Below are 15,142 nucleotides of genomic sequence, written 5' to 3' on the forward strand. Positions count from 1 at the left end.
CGGGTCACAGTTAAGGATGCAAGAGCCCGGCGCCTTCCCGTAGCCCCGGCCCTGTCATTAATTAATGCTGGGGCTCCATTCGGTGCAGCGCAGTCCCAGGGATGCAACCGCAACTTTTGGGCACAATAGGCTCTCGATCTGTAATCCAGCCAACCCAGGCCTGTAGTGTGTAAATGCCAACTCAGCGGGAGGGCTCTGGCTGTCGCCCAGAGCCGTTTCTCGGCTCTTTCGCGGTTGCCGGCGCGCTCGGGACAGGAGGAACCCGCAGCCCGCGGGAGTCAGCGGAGACCCGACCAGCACTATCCAGCCCTCTGCACCGCCCCCGCGGCGGGGTCTGGACCAAGTCGCCCCTAGCAACAACAGCCGGGCCGGCTTTCTCAGGCCATGCTGATTGGCGGGACTCCGGGTGGCGGCCTGTCGTCACTTCCGGCAGCCGGAGGCAGCAGAGGAAGCCGAGGGGCGGCCATCTTGGCTCCGTGAGGCTCTGAGGTGCCGGGGTGCGGCGGCGGCAGCGGCGGCCAGCAGGGCGGAGGCTGAGGCAGCAAGCTCGCTAGAGAGGGAGAAGCAGTCGGGCGCAGGCGCTTCCTCCGCAGCCCGCTCCATGGTCGGCGCCCACAGCCCGCGGCGGCCTGTCTTGCGCTCCACTTCCTTCACATCCTCCTCCGCCTCCTCTTTTTCAGGCGCCGCCGGCGGCGCTGTGTGGAGGCCCGCGAGCTGAAATTCGCGGTGCGACGGGAGGGAGTGGAGAAGGAGGTGAGGGGGCCCAGGATCGCGGGGCGCCCTGAGGCAAGGGGACGCCGGCGGGCCGAAGCGCAGCCCGCCGCCCGCAGGTTCGGCTCCGCCACTGCCGCCCTCCCGGTCTCCTCGCCTCGGCCGCCGAGGCAGGGAGAGAATGAGCCCCGGGACCCGCCGGGGGACGGCCCGGGCCAGGCCCGGGATCTAGACGGCCGTAGGGGGAAGGGAGCCGCCCTCCCCACGGCGCCTTTTCAGAACTGCCGTGGACTCGAGGACGCTGGTCGCCGGCCTCCTAGGGCTGTGCTGTTTTGTTTTCACCCTCGCATTGTGCAGAATTAAAGTGCAGTAAAATGTCCACTAGGACCCCATTGCCAACGGTGAATGAACGAGACACTGAAAACGTAAGTAACCTGGGCGTTGTAGTTGGCGGACCTTCGGGGTGGCATTCGTGCTCCTCGGGCAGTGCCTTGCAGTCGGGTGTTCCCCCCAGCCGAACGCTCTGGAAATAGAGGGCAGGCCGTAGTCACCCAAGAGGCAGCCAGGTCGGACCGTTTCCTCCAGAAGTCTGCCCTGTCCCGCTGTTCGCGGGCGGGTCTGCGAAGTATATCGATTATGCCGGCAGTCTAGTCGGTTAATAAAGCCCAGAAGTTGCAGCGTTACGGATCGGTGCTTTGAGAGGCCAGGTTGCCGCGCAATGGATTGTGCAAATGTGTGTGTCAGATCACTGCAGTGGTCAGTGCTTATTTTAACCGAACTCTGCTTTTAACTTGGTCAGGCAATTCTTGAGAGACTGTCACATTAATAACATATGTTACTGGTGCTGATTAAGAGTAATCGATTGGGTCAAGTGGGCTGTCTCGTTCTTTAAGATGGTCTGGAACTGAATTTAATCACAGTCACTAAGTGTCCACTGAGGGATCTTTGCGGTCCCCTTAGGAATTCCAAAACACTAGCGCGCAGCCTTTATTAAGGCAGTTTCCTTTCCATACAAATCTTTTTTGAAGGAGTTGGTTAAACATTTTGAAAAGCAGAAAAGCAGATGTATAGTGAAGCTCTGCTCTGCCACTCACTGCCTAGCTGAGGGACACCCGCTGGGGGCTTCGCTGTCCTCCTTCCTAAAAGGAGGTTGGCTTAGATGAGCTCTTAGGTCCCTTTCAGCGCTCACAGGCTATGGTTTTATAAAAGGAACCTTTGATTTTGTTCATGTGAACCTACAAAATGCCAGGAACAGCATTGCTAGAGAATGAGAACTTGTAGTAGAAATTCCATTGAAGAAACGTTTGACTCTGTTCGTTTTCTGAACTCTCCTTTAACACTGGGTTCAAAAGTGTTTCAATCTAGTTGTTGCCTATATTCTGTAAAACATCTAGTAAATAATTTGTAAAGAAACTTCATTGGCCTTTCATTAAAAGTGTTATGAGGTAATTGCTGGCACGAAATGTCTTCTCTTAGGGAATGCTTCCTTGCTTTGAGTGTTTTCATGCTTTCAGTAATGTCCTGAGATGTTGTGGCCTAGTGGAGTTAATGCTTTCATTTTGATCTTCAAAAATGCCGCTTGTTTGCTGGATAGCTGTTTGATAATTTAATCCGTAAACGTAAACCATAGCCTAAAGCATCCCTGTAGCATATTAGTGTACAATATTTAATGCTCTGTAGCCCTCAGTAAGTAGAACAGTGATGTACCTTTCTCCACCTGAGATAGATTAGAAAATTATATAAAGAGTGAGTAATAGGAACTCTTAGACTAGGTGAGTCAGGGAACTAATTTTCTTATAGTCCTTTTAAAGAAACCTTATTTATTTATTTATTTATTTATTTTTTGAGACAGACTGAGACTGTCTCCCAGGCTGGAGTGCAGTGGTGCGATCTTGGCTCACTGCAGCCTCCACCTCCCAGGTTGAAGTGATTATCATGCCTCAGCCTCCCGAGTAGCTGGGATTACTGGTGTGCACCACCACGCCCTGCTAATTTTTGTATTTTTAGTAGAGACAGGGTTTCACCATGTTGGCCAGGCTGGTCTAGAACTCCTGGCCTCATGGGATCCACCTGCCTCAGCTCCCCAAAGTGCTGAGATTACAGGCGTGAGCCAGTGTGCCCAACTGATTAGTTTTGATCATTGATCTTCACTCAGAGAAGCAAAACCTTACATTGAACCAGAGTAGGAGCTCCATGCTTTCTAAACTGAAGCCAAAAACAGCTATAGCAGATTTGTGATAATGAAGGATTTCAAATGGGTCTTTTCTCTTTCTTTCTTTTTTGAGATGGAGTCTGGCTCCATCTCCCAGGCTGGAGTGCCGTGGCATGATGTCGGCTCACTGCAACCTCTGCCTCCCAGGTTCAAGTGATTCTCCTGCCTCAGCCTCCTGAGTAGCCAGGATTACAGGCATGTGCCACCACTCCCGGCCAGTTTTGTATTTTTAGTAGAGACGGGGTTTCTCCATGTTGGTCGTGCTGGTCTCAAACTCCCGACTTCAGGTGATCCTCCTGCCTCAGCCTCCCAAAGTGCTGGGATTACAGGCGTGAGCCACCACGCCCGGCCATGTAGTGTATTTAAAATGAATTTTTGACTTTTTTAAAAAATCAAGTTTATCACACATTGTTGCATTAATTTACCATGGCCTGTTACATTTTTAACTCTTGCATTGGCATGTTCTGGAAGGAGCTGTGTAGCTTTCACAGTGTGGAGCCCTTGTGTCGGTGTTACAACTCAGGTACAGACCATATTAATTACCTACATTACTGCACTGCTAAGTATTAGACTTCCTGCCAATTGAGTGGTGAATGTACAAGAATGAATGGGAGCTCTCATTCTGTTGAGAACCTTTTTTCTTAAAGTTAGGTTTGTTGAGATGTAATGTTCATCTGTTTTAAGTATACAGTTTGGTGAATTTTGACAAGCGTATAGTTATGTAACCACTATCACAATCAAGATGTAGAACACTTCCATTGCCAGAAAGGTCCCTTATGGCCCTGTATAGTCAGTGCCCTCTCCCTTTCTCAGCCCCTGGGTAACCACTGATCTGCTTTCTGTCCCTGTAGTTTTGCCTTTTCTAGGATGCTATGTAAATGGAGTCACAGAGTAAATAATCTTTTGTGTCTTCTTTCACTTAGAGTAGTGCTTTTGAGATTTATTTGAATGTGTATCAGTAGTTCATTCATTTTTATTGCTGAGTAAGTATTTCCTTGTTTGGATGTGTCACAATTTTTTTTCATCCACTCACCAGTGATGGACATTTTTGGCTATTGTGACTAGAACAGTTTTCTTTTAGTATTCTGTAAAAATACTTTTTATTGTGCTTATCCCAGGAATCTTATTTAAATTTTAAATAATTGTATGTAACTGTGATAAGAATGTCGCTTATTAGATCAAGACTAAGAAAAGGCAGGCCAGGTGTGGTGGCTCATGCCTGTAATCCCAGCACTTTGAGAGGCTGAGGCTGGCGGATCACGAGGTCAGGATATCGAGACCATCCTGGCTAACATGGTGAAACCCCGTCTCTACTAAAAATTACGAAAAATTAGCTGGGCGTGGTGGCAGGCACCTGTAGTCCTAGCTACTTGGGAGGCTGAGGCAGGAGAATGGCATGAACCTGGGAGGCAGAGCTTGCAGTGAGCCGAGGTCTGGACACTGCATTCCAGCCTGGGCGACAGAGCCAGACTCCATCTCAAAAAAAAAAAAAAAAGATTAGCCAGGTGCGGTGGTGCATGCCTGTAATTCCAGCTACTCAGGAGGCTGACGTGGGAGAATCACTTGAACACAAGAGGCGAAGGTTGCAGTGAGCCGATATCATGCCACTGCACTGCAGCCTGGTTGACAGAGTAAGACTCTGTCTCCAAAAAAAAAAAAAAAAAAAGAGCAGACAATTTGCAACATAAATATTATCTTCATCCTTGTACACTAATTTGTTTTTGATTTCCAAATATTAATGTCCACCCTTAGTGAATGGGTATATAAAAGTTTACTGTTGGCCAGGTGCAGTGGCTCACGCCTGTAATCCCAGCACTTTGGGAGGCCAAGGCAGGTGGATCACCTGAGGTCAGGAGTTTGAGACCAGCCTGACCAAGATGGCAAAACCCTGTCTCTACTAAAAATACAAAAATTAGCCGGGCGTGGTGGCGGGCACCTGTAATCCCAGCTACTTGGGAGGCTGAGGCAGGAGAATCGCTTGAACCCTGGAGACAGAGAGTGCAGTGAGCTGAGATCAAGCCATTGCACTCGAGCCTGGGCGACAGAGGGAGACTCCATCTCAAAAAAAAAAAAAAAAAAAAGGCCGGGCGCGGTAGCTCACACCTATAATCCCAGCACTCTGGGAGGCCGAGGCGGGCAAATCACGAGGTCAGGAGATTGAGACCATCCTGGCTAACACGGTGAAACCCTGTGTCTACCAAAAATATAAAAAATTAGCCAGGCGTGGTGGCAGGTGCCTGTAGTCCCAGCTACTCGGGAGGCTGAGGCAGGAGAATGGCGTGATCCCGGGAGGCGGAGCTTGCAGTGAGGCGAGATCGCACCACTGCACTCCAGCCTGGGCGACAGAGCGAGACTCCATCTCAAAAAAAAAGTTCACTGTTGCCGCATGGTGTTATAGCTCAAAAGAACTACTCTATCTGATCCAGTGAGGTTGCTGAGACTCAGAGAGGTGACAAAGGCTGCTAGTAATGACAGGAGACCACTAACTATTTAGTAGCAAAGCCTCTACTGGGCCCCAGATCTCTAGCTTAGGCTCCACAAGGAGATGTAGTTGTACCTGTACATAGAGTATTTCTAAAACTTTTTTTTAAGCTTGTAGATCAGGGGTGTCCAATCTTTTGGCTTCCCCGGGCCACATTGGAAGAATTGTCTTGGGCCACAGATAAAATACACTAACACTAACAATAGCTGATAAGCTTAAAAAAAAACTGCAAAAAAAATCTCACAGTTTTAACAAAGTTTATGAATTTGTGTTGGGTCACTTTCAAAGCTGTGCTGGGCTGCATGCAGCCCTAGGGCTGTGGGTTGGACAAGCTTGCTGTAGATTTTATTTTGATTTTGAGACAGTATCTCGCTCTGTCACCCAGGCTGGAGTGCAGTGGAGCAATCACAGCTTGCTGTAACCTTGACCTCTTGGGCTCAAGCAATCCTTCCGACTCAGCCTCCTGAGTAGCTGGGACTACAGGCGTGCCCCACCACATGCATGGCTAATTTTTAATTTTTTCGTAGAAATGGGATCTCCCTGTATTGCCCAAGGTGGTCTCTAACTCCTGGGCTCAAGCAGTCCTCCTGTCCCAGCCTCCCAAAGCACTGGAATTACAGGTGTGAGCCACCACACTCAGTCAAAACTATTTTTTAAAATATTTTATTATAGGAAAATTTAAAAAAATAGAATGTTATTTATCAATGCTTCTCAGCCACAGGGTGATTTTGCCCTCTAGTGGACATTTGACAATGTCTAAAGACATCTTTGGTTATCACAGCTGGAGAAAGGTTTGGCTGACCAGGAATGCTACTAAACATTTTACAGTACATAGGACAGCCTTCCACAGCAAAGAATTACCCGGCCTAAAATGTCAGTAGTGTCAGCGTTGAGAAACCCTGGTATGTACTTAGCCCCCATGTACTCAACAGCGCAGCTCAGTGGCCAATCTTATTTCATTTATAAATGAAGAAGCAAATGCAGTATCATTTCCTCTCTAAAGCTTTTAGAAGAGATAAAGCCTGTTTTAAGAAAAAAGCAATACCTTTATCATATTTTCTTAATATCAAATATGCAGTATTTAAATTTTCTCACATTTCTAATTTTTAAACTGTTCAAATTAGAATCCAGCTTGAATTCATACATTATAGTTGGCTGATATGTCAAATATGCTTTTTTTTTTTTTTTAATTGAGACGGAGTCTTGCTCTGTCGCCCAGGTTGGAGTGCAGTGGTGCAGTCTCGGCTCACTGCCAACCTCTGCCGCCCGGGTGCAAGCGATTGTCGTGCGCAGCCTCCCGAGTAGCTGGGATTACAGGCTCCTGCCACCATGCCTGGCTATTTTTTTTTTTTTTTTCTTTTTTGTATTTTTAGTAGAGATGGGGTTTCGCCATGTTGGCCAGGCTGTTCTCAAACTCCTGACCTCAGGTGATCCGCCCGCCTTGGCCTCCCAAAGTGCTGGGATTACAGGCGTGAGCCACTGTACCCGGTCAACATATGCTTTTTAAAGGCAACCAAACAGTTTGCATTTCAGTTTATGTTCTATAGTTATATGGAGCCACGGATACATCCTTTTTCTATACTGGCAAAATGAGAAACATATTTTTCACCTTAATTTCAAAGGATATGACAGTTTGTAAGCCTGGTAATGTTATCGGCCGAAGTACCAGAGGCCCAGGGCTTTCCCAGTTATTTAACAGTTACTGATATGTGTGCATCATGTACTTATTATTAGTTAATGCAAAGTCCCCCAAATTTCTGACCTCTGTGAAACTGATGATGCTGTTGTCTAGTCAGCCATCGGTTATGTGAGACTGAATTAACCTATTCAGCAAGTGTGAATGCCTACCGTGTGTATGATACTGTGCTAGGTGCTGTAGAGGCCATATACCTGGGACACATAGCTTTCCTGCTCTTTAGGATGTCCTGCTCCTTGCAGGACAAAGCAGCCTGAGCTTTATGAAACTAGTCTGTAACTCTCAAACTTAAGCAAACATTAGAATTACCTGAAGGGCTTTAGAACCGTGATCACTGGGCCCTACCCCTAGACCTTGATTTTACCCGTAGAATTGGAATTTCTAACAAGTTGCCAGGTGATGTTGATGCTCCAGGTCTGGGGACCACTCTTAAGAATCACTATAGCAGGAATTTCTGATGTTTATTTATTAAGGAAAAAAAATCACTGCCTTAGTGTTCAGTGAAGGCTTGCTAACTAAACTATACTCCTTTTAGATTGTACTGTGACTATCAAAGGAAGATTTCCAGACCATTTAATTGAGTTTTCAGGTTCCATGAGTTTAAAAAAACCTGACTGTTTATTAAAAATTGTGGTTCTGGAAAATAACAATAGTTGCCATTTGGTGATCACTTAACTGTATACCAGCCAGCAATACTTTGTAGAGTATCTCATTTAAAATATGTAATATGGTTTTATTTAATTAGCTTTTTTTTTTTTTTTTTTTAATATCCTGAGGCGGAGTCTCGCACTGTTACCTGGGCTGGAGTGCAGTGGCACGATCTCGCTCGCTGCAACCTCCGCCTCCCGGGTTCAAGCGATTCTCCTGCCTCAGCCTCCCAGGTAGCTAGGATTACAGGCAGCTGCCACCACGCCCAGCTAATTTGTACATTTTTTTTTTTTTTTTGAGACAGAGTTTCACTCTTGTTGCCCAGGCTGGAGTGCAGTGGTATGATCTCGGCTCACTGCAACCTCCACCTCCTGGCTTCAAGCAATTCTGCCTCAGCCTCCCGAGTAGCTGGGATTACAGGTGTCTGTTACCATGCCCAGCTAATTTTTTTGTATTTTCGGTAGAGACGGGGTTTTGCCATGTTGGTAGGCCGATCTCAAACTCCTGACCTCATGATCCTCCCACTTCCCTCCTCGGCCTCCCAAAGTGCTGGGATTACAGGCGTGAGCCACTCTGCCCCCGGCTTAATCAGCTTGTCAACTTCTAAGCACAACCTGTTGAATCAAGCTGTTTGGACCTTATCAGAAAAAAAGTTGGCCTATAGTTTCAGCTACTCAGGAGGCTAAGGCCAGAGGATCACTTGAGGCCAGGAGTCCACCTGGACAACATGGTGAAACTATGTATCTTAAGAAAGAAAAAAAAAGTTGATCTCTGAAGAATTCATGAAAATATTTAGTCGGTTTTCAGGGAAAGATCTTATAGACTTCAATTTGAGCATCCTTATCTTATGTATGTCAATTAGGTAAAGGTTGAAATTTGCAGTAAATAGAATTTTGGTCATTTAAGTTATGTAGCTCATGATATATACATTGTAACTATTTACACTTACATGGTGCATGATTTACATTGTAATTACGTAGAGGCTTATACAGTCTAATAAAAATTAATATTAACTATTTGATTGCAAAGAGGATTGTTCTGCATTTTATTACTTTTTTTTTTTTTTTTTTTTTTTTGAGACAGAGTTTCACTCTTGTTGCCAGGCTGGAGTGCAATCTCGTGACCTTGGCTCACTGCAACCTCCGCCTGCCAGCCTAAGTAGCTGGGATTACAGGCACACACCACCATGCCCAGCTAATTTTTTGTATTTTTAGTAGGGATGGGGGTTTCACCATGTTAGCCAGGCTGGTCTCAAACTCCTCACCTTGGGTGATCTGCCTGCCTTGGCCTCCCAAAGTGCTGGGATTACAGGCTTGAGCCACTGCGCTCGGCCTGCATTTTATTATTCTAAGATATAGCCAAATTTTATGCCTGGAATTTGTTCCTGGGCTGGAACAAATTCCTAGTAAGAGTCAGGGAATATTCCATGACTTGTGGCTTTGGTTAAAAAAGAAAAAGGAGTCAGGGAATGCAGTACCCTCTGATCACCACTGGGAGGACTAAAGCAGAAAATTCGTTTGTCTCATATCCATTTTCAAATTTCAAATTAAACATGAAGGAGAAAATAAATCTCTTACCTGGGAAGCTTTAATGTCCTGTCTCACACAAGAAGTTAAAGGTTGTGCTTGGAGTTGGTCTGCAAAAGTAATAAGGAATTTGTACTCACCCATCTGCACCTGCTTGTACAGAACAATTGGAAGGGCAGAAGTTGGCTTTGAAAGAAAAGGCCTTTTTTTGGAGGTGGGAGGGGCATCCAACTTTGTCTTCAGCCGAGAGTTCCCTAGCACTACACTCGAGCCACTCAAGCTGCTCAACTATGGTTGGTCTTGTGTACTTCTGTGTGCACTAGATAAGACATTGTTTCTGTGAGTTATGTGGGACCTTGAAGTTCAGTGTTGAAGCTCAAACAAAGCAGGTGTTTTTTCTGTATTTCTTGTTGATAGGCATTTGCTTTTTGTTGGGCCTAAATATTGTGGGGTTTGTGTATGGACATTTGACACAAAAATCTGTATTGGTAGAATTTAATATAAAATCAGAGAAGTTGAATTCACAGGTTTTGTTCATAGAATTTTACATAACCTTAGTCTTTTTTCTTTTTTTGTGATGGAGTCTTGCTCTGTTGCCCAGGCTGGAGTGCAGTGGCGTGATCTTGGCTCACTGCAACCTCTGCCTCCTGGGTTCAAGTGATTCTCCTGCCTCAGCCTCCCGAGTAGCTGGGATTACAGGCACCCGCCACTACGCCTGGCTAATTTTTCTATTTTTAGTAGAAACGGGGTTTCACCATGGCCAGGCTGGTCTTGAACTCCTGACCTCAAGTGATCCACCCGCCTCGGCCTCCCAAAGTGCTAGGATTATAGGCATGAGCCACAGCGCGTGGCCACAATCTTACGCTACTTTCCTGAAGGGATGTGTGATGGAAAGAGTCTGGGCTTGAAAGTGGAAGACAAAAATGAGAGCCTAAGACTGATTGAGATAAAGATTCTGAAGAGGTAGAATGGACCTCATAAGATGGAGCAAAAAAGAAGGAACAACATATAAAAGGAGAAATTAGAATTTAGAGTTATAGACTGGAATTTGAAACTAGTCTTGAGATTTAACTGTGGACAGATTCACTTGGCTGTGCCTCATGGTTTGTTTTTTTTTTTAAATCAAAAGAGAATAACATCATCTCAAGTTGTGTCTTGGTTTTTTTGTTTGTTTACTTAGATTTTTATGACTTCACTTTCTCAATTTCCTCTGTGGCCAGATTTATCAGGCATTCAGTCACTTTCATCTCTGTCAAGCTGGCCTTGTGTTCTGTCTGTCTGTTCTGCTGCATAGTTGTCATCCTGAGATCTCCCTTCACCCATATCCTAGGGATTCCCTTTGCCTTTCCTGTTCGATCCATTTTCTTCCCCTTGGTTCATTCCCAGGTTTCATTGCAGCAGTTCCTCCAGTGATTTTCTGAGAAAGTTGCTCAGAGGTAAATTTTTAAAATCCTTTCATATCTGCAAACATCTTTATTCTGTTCTCATACTTGATTGATATTTTGGCTGCATATAGAATTCTAGACTGAATGCCCTTTTTCCTCAGAATTTTGTTTTCTGTCTTATATAGCATCTGACACTCCGATTTGGAGAGAGAGAATGCTATTTTGAGTCTTGCTTATTTTTCTGTTTATTTAAGGCTGATTGGAAGTTTTGTGCATTTGGATGGATCTTGAATACAACAGTGGGACACACTGTTATTTCTTTGTGGTGCTCTTGATGCCAATGTATTTTGTTTTATCACTTGGCCTAGGCAAGCACAGAATGCCCATGTTCCAGGGAGCTGAGTCGGGAGAGGGCAGAAGGAAAGATCTGTGGCTTTCTGCTTTCTCTCCTTGTTTTCAGTGTCCCTGCCCTCAGTTGTGCCCTGTGTCCCCAAGCCCAGAGACTTTCCATTTTGCCCTTTCTAAAGAACCTCCAGTTTTTTGCCCGAGTGGGAGAGGAGACCCAGGGGGTCTGTTATTTAACAGACTGATAGATCTTCTTGTTTCAGGCTTACTTCACTCACACTTCTAGAGGTACTTGTACTACCAGTTCCTGAACCTTTTGAGGGTTCTATAATACAAATCAGGATTTTCCAATATCTCCATAGCTGGCTTAGGATTAATCTTTCTTATATGTGTTAAGTCATTTTCCTTCTTTTTTTAGTTTCTGAAAGTATGTCTGTTATCACTTTTATTTTCTTTGTCTTGTGGCTTTTTTCCTTATGCGTTATATTTTTTTCCTTTACTTTCATATTAATGGAGTTTGGAGAGGGAGGGGAGGTAAATGCAGCCATGATTTATAACCAGACTTGGATTAGGTGTTTACATATGTCAATACATGTCTTTAAAATTTAGCTAGTACTTGTTATTATAAATAACAAACTAAGATTGATAGGCTTCTTGAAAAATTGGCGGTAAATTTGGCTCATGGTGGGTTGCTGTAGTAGAGTAGCGTTTCCCCTTTTCACCCAAGCTTTCTTACCTCTTCTTGGGTGGTGCCTGGCCTGAGATGTCCCTCATCTCTCATAAGAACTCTCCTGCTTGCCCTTTGAGGACTCCATCCCTTCACATCTTGGGGTACCTTTTTTCCTTCATCTCACCCAAATGTGATCATGTCCTTTGGGTGCCTAGAGCTGCATTATCCAGCACAGTAGCAACTAGCCACATGTGGGGCTACCAAGCACTTGAAACGTGGTTAGTTTGAATTTAGGTGTTCTGTAAGTATAAAAGATAAACCAGTTGAAAGACAGTATTTCAAAAATAGGATATAAAGCCTTTTTATATTATGCATTGAAATATTGGGGGATATATTGGGTTAAATAAAATGGTATTAATTTAACGTATTAAATATGTTTCTTTTTTTACATTTTTTAGTGGAGCTACTAGAAAATTGAAAATTACTTATGTATGTCACATTATACACCTATTGGACAGCATTAGAGTATTCACTCTGATTTTCTCTTGGGGCAGGAATTGCCCCTTGTTTCAGTTGCTATTCCCCCGTTAGCACCCCGTGTATATCATGAGTGCCTTGAAGGTTTGACACCACGCTTTTCTTTTATTCCCTGCTAATGCCTACCATATAGTTGACTAGCCGAAAGTTACTGAATAAACATTTTTTTTTTTTTTGAGATGAAGTCTCACTCTGTCACCTAGACTGGAGTGCAGTGGCGCGATCTCGGCTCACCGCAACCTCCGCCTCCCAGGTTCAAGCGAGTCTCCTGCCTCAGCCTTCTGAGTAGCTGGGACTACAGGCACCCGCCACCATGCCTGGCTAATTTTTTTATTTTTAGTAGAGATGGGGTTTCACCATATTGGCCAGGCTGGTCTTGAACTCCTGACCTTGTGATCCTCCTGCCTCAGCCTCCTAAAGTGCTGGGATTACAGGCGTGAGCTACCACACCTGGCCTGAATCAACATTTTTTTAGCCACAACTTGTGCCTTACAAGTTTTTTATTCTAAGGATTAGACAAGTAAATTATTTTTCACCATATTACATTAGTTCACCTACTATACCAGTAACAATTATTTCATTCAAAAGTGAAACAAATTTTAATGTATTTATGGGACAATAACAGTTCCCCCTTCCTATTCATATTCTTAGATGCTTTCTCATAAATTCAGCTGTGAAGAGTCACATTATCTTTGATCCATGTGAGACTATCTTCTTGTTTTATCTATTCCTGTTAGTCTCCATATGTCATTACTCTTACCCTCCACCCCACGTTACTGTTTTAATGTGTTTAGTATGTGTATGTGTTCTTACATAGTTTATTTTGGTATGTTTGGTACTTTATGTAAATATTACATATGTCTCATCTGTGCGCTTAATATATTGCATCTAACTGCTGAATAGCAGTGAGATGTATGCATCTACCACATTTTACCAGTCTGCTCGCCAGAGGTGCACATGTTTATTTTCTCCAACTCTGTCACCACAAAAAAAATGCTTCAACATCTTCATGCATGTCCCCTTATGGAGCAATGTAAGAGTTTCTTTGGGATATATAGCTTGGAATGGACTTGATGGGTCACAGGAAATGTCAGATTGTTCTTCTAGATGGCTGCTTCCATCAATAGTGCACCACAGTTTTTGTATTCCCGTTTCTCTGCCAACATTTCAGAGCTTTCTACCTTTTCCCTATCTAACAGGCCTAAGGTGATACTACATTGTGGTTTTAACTTGTATTTCTCTCTGATATTTAGAATCTCTTTATACATTCCTTGGCTTTGGGTGCATTCTTGTTTTTTGGGGGGATTGGTGATTTTTATCAAATCAAGGACAGACATCCCATTCTAATCCTAGTTTGCTATAGGAATTTTGTGGGGGCTTTTTGGTAGAGACAGGGTCTTGCTATGTTTGCCCAGGCGGGTCTTAAACTTCGGGGTTTAAGCAAGCCTCTTGCCTCAGCCTCTGAAGGTGCTGGGATTACAAGCATGAGTCACCATGCCTGGCCAAGAGTTTTTAAATTATAAATTGTTCAATCTTATCAAATCCTTTTTCTATGTTGAATGAAATAATTGCCTAGCTGCTTTCAAAAGTGAAACGTGACTTTGTGAATATTTCTAAAGTACAAAATACTTGGAGGACAGCCATTTATTGTCACAACTTGGCTTTGTAGTTTGTTTTTGTTTTTGTTTTTTAACATTTGGAAACCATACCTATGTGTTAAGTAGGTGGCTTGTGATTTAAGGAATAGAACGCATGTAAGGGCACACTTCTTGTGTTTTACAGAAGGGATCAAGTTCTGTTCAGGAAGATTTGAAACATAGTGTAAAGTTGTTGCTGTTTTAAACTTGTAAACCTGATTCTTCTCATGTGGGAGGTACGTAAGTAGGCCTCTCAGATTTCAGGTTGGTTCTCTGCCTGGTAGATACAAGGGCAAAACTATTCTGGAACCATATTGATGTTAAAAAAATTTTTTACGGACTTCCTGCCGGCAAGGATTTTTTTTTAAGATTTTTTAAATGTGTCTAAGAAATGTTTTAATTTGTCTTCTGATTATACAGTGATTTACAATTCATGGTTCTTTTATATGTGGGCAAAATTAAGAACTAATATGTAAAACAAAATGGAGCACATTCCCATTTTTCTTATTGCTTTGAGTTGATATGGCCCCTATGTCAGTTAGTAGTGCTTTGGCTGAACGTCACAAAGACCTAACACAGTGCCCTAAACAAATAGGGGTTTGTTTTTCTCCAAAAAGAAATTTGGGGTAGGGTGCGGTGGCTCACGCCTGTAATCCCAGCACTTTGGGAGGCCAAGGAGGGTGGATCACGACGTCAGGAGATCGAGACCACGGTGAAACCCCGTCTCTACTAAAAATACGAAAAAAATTAGCCGGGCCCGGTGGCGGGTACCTGTAGTCCCAGCTACTCGGGAGGCTGAGGCCGGAGAATGGCATGAACCCGGGAGGCGGAGCTTGCAGTGAACCGAGATGGCGCCACTGCACTCCAGCCTGGGCGACAGAGCGAGACTCCATCTCAAAAAAAAAAAAAAAAAAAAGGAATTTGGAGGTATGCAGCGTCTAGCTTTGGATCAACAGTTCAGTAATATTGGAGTTGGTGGTATTTTAAAGTAGTTTTGTCTTTTCTGTCATGTTTGAGACCCTGTAGCTACAGGATAATGTTTTACAGTTACAGCTACATGGTTGCATTCAAGGAAGGAGGAAGGAACTGTACTGGCAACTCCGTCCTTGCCCCCCCACCCTCCTTTTTTTTTTTTGAGATGAAGTTTCTGTCACTCAGGCTGGAGTGCAGTGGCGGGATCTCAGCTCACTGCAACTGTCGCCTCCCTTGTTCAAGCGATTCTCATGCCTCAGTCTTCCGAGTAGCTGGGATTACAGGCATGTGCCACCATGCCTGGCTAATTTTTGTACTTTT

General features: G+C 44.3%; 1 protein-coding gene across 21 annotated transcripts in view; it reads left to right on the plus strand.

The window, feature by feature from the left end:
* The window catches only part of MARK3 (microtubule affinity regulating kinase 3), a 117,424-nt gene continuing 102,282 nt past the window's right edge, over positions 1-15,142 (plus strand). For 8 of the 21 annotated variants that reach the window (XM_019009584.4, XM_063698205.1, XM_055361632.2 and 5 more), the window contains exon 1: positions 440-1,136. In XM_019009584.4, the coding sequence (XP_018865129.1) occupies positions 1,086-1,136 (51 nt within the window). In that variant the 5' untranslated portion in view covers positions 440-1,085. Of the gene's footprint in view, positions 1,137-15,142 lie in introns of all 21 variants that reach the window. The other 13 variants (XM_019009572.4, XM_019009574.4, XM_019009573.4 and 10 more) reach the window with 6 other exon arrangements.

Source organism: Gorilla gorilla, chromosome 15 (assembly GCF_029281585.2).
Source record: "Gorilla gorilla gorilla isolate KB3781 chromosome 15, NHGRI_mGorGor1-v2.1_pri, whole genome shotgun sequence".
NCBI lineage: Eukaryota > Metazoa > Chordata > Mammalia > Primates > Hominidae > Gorilla > Gorilla gorilla.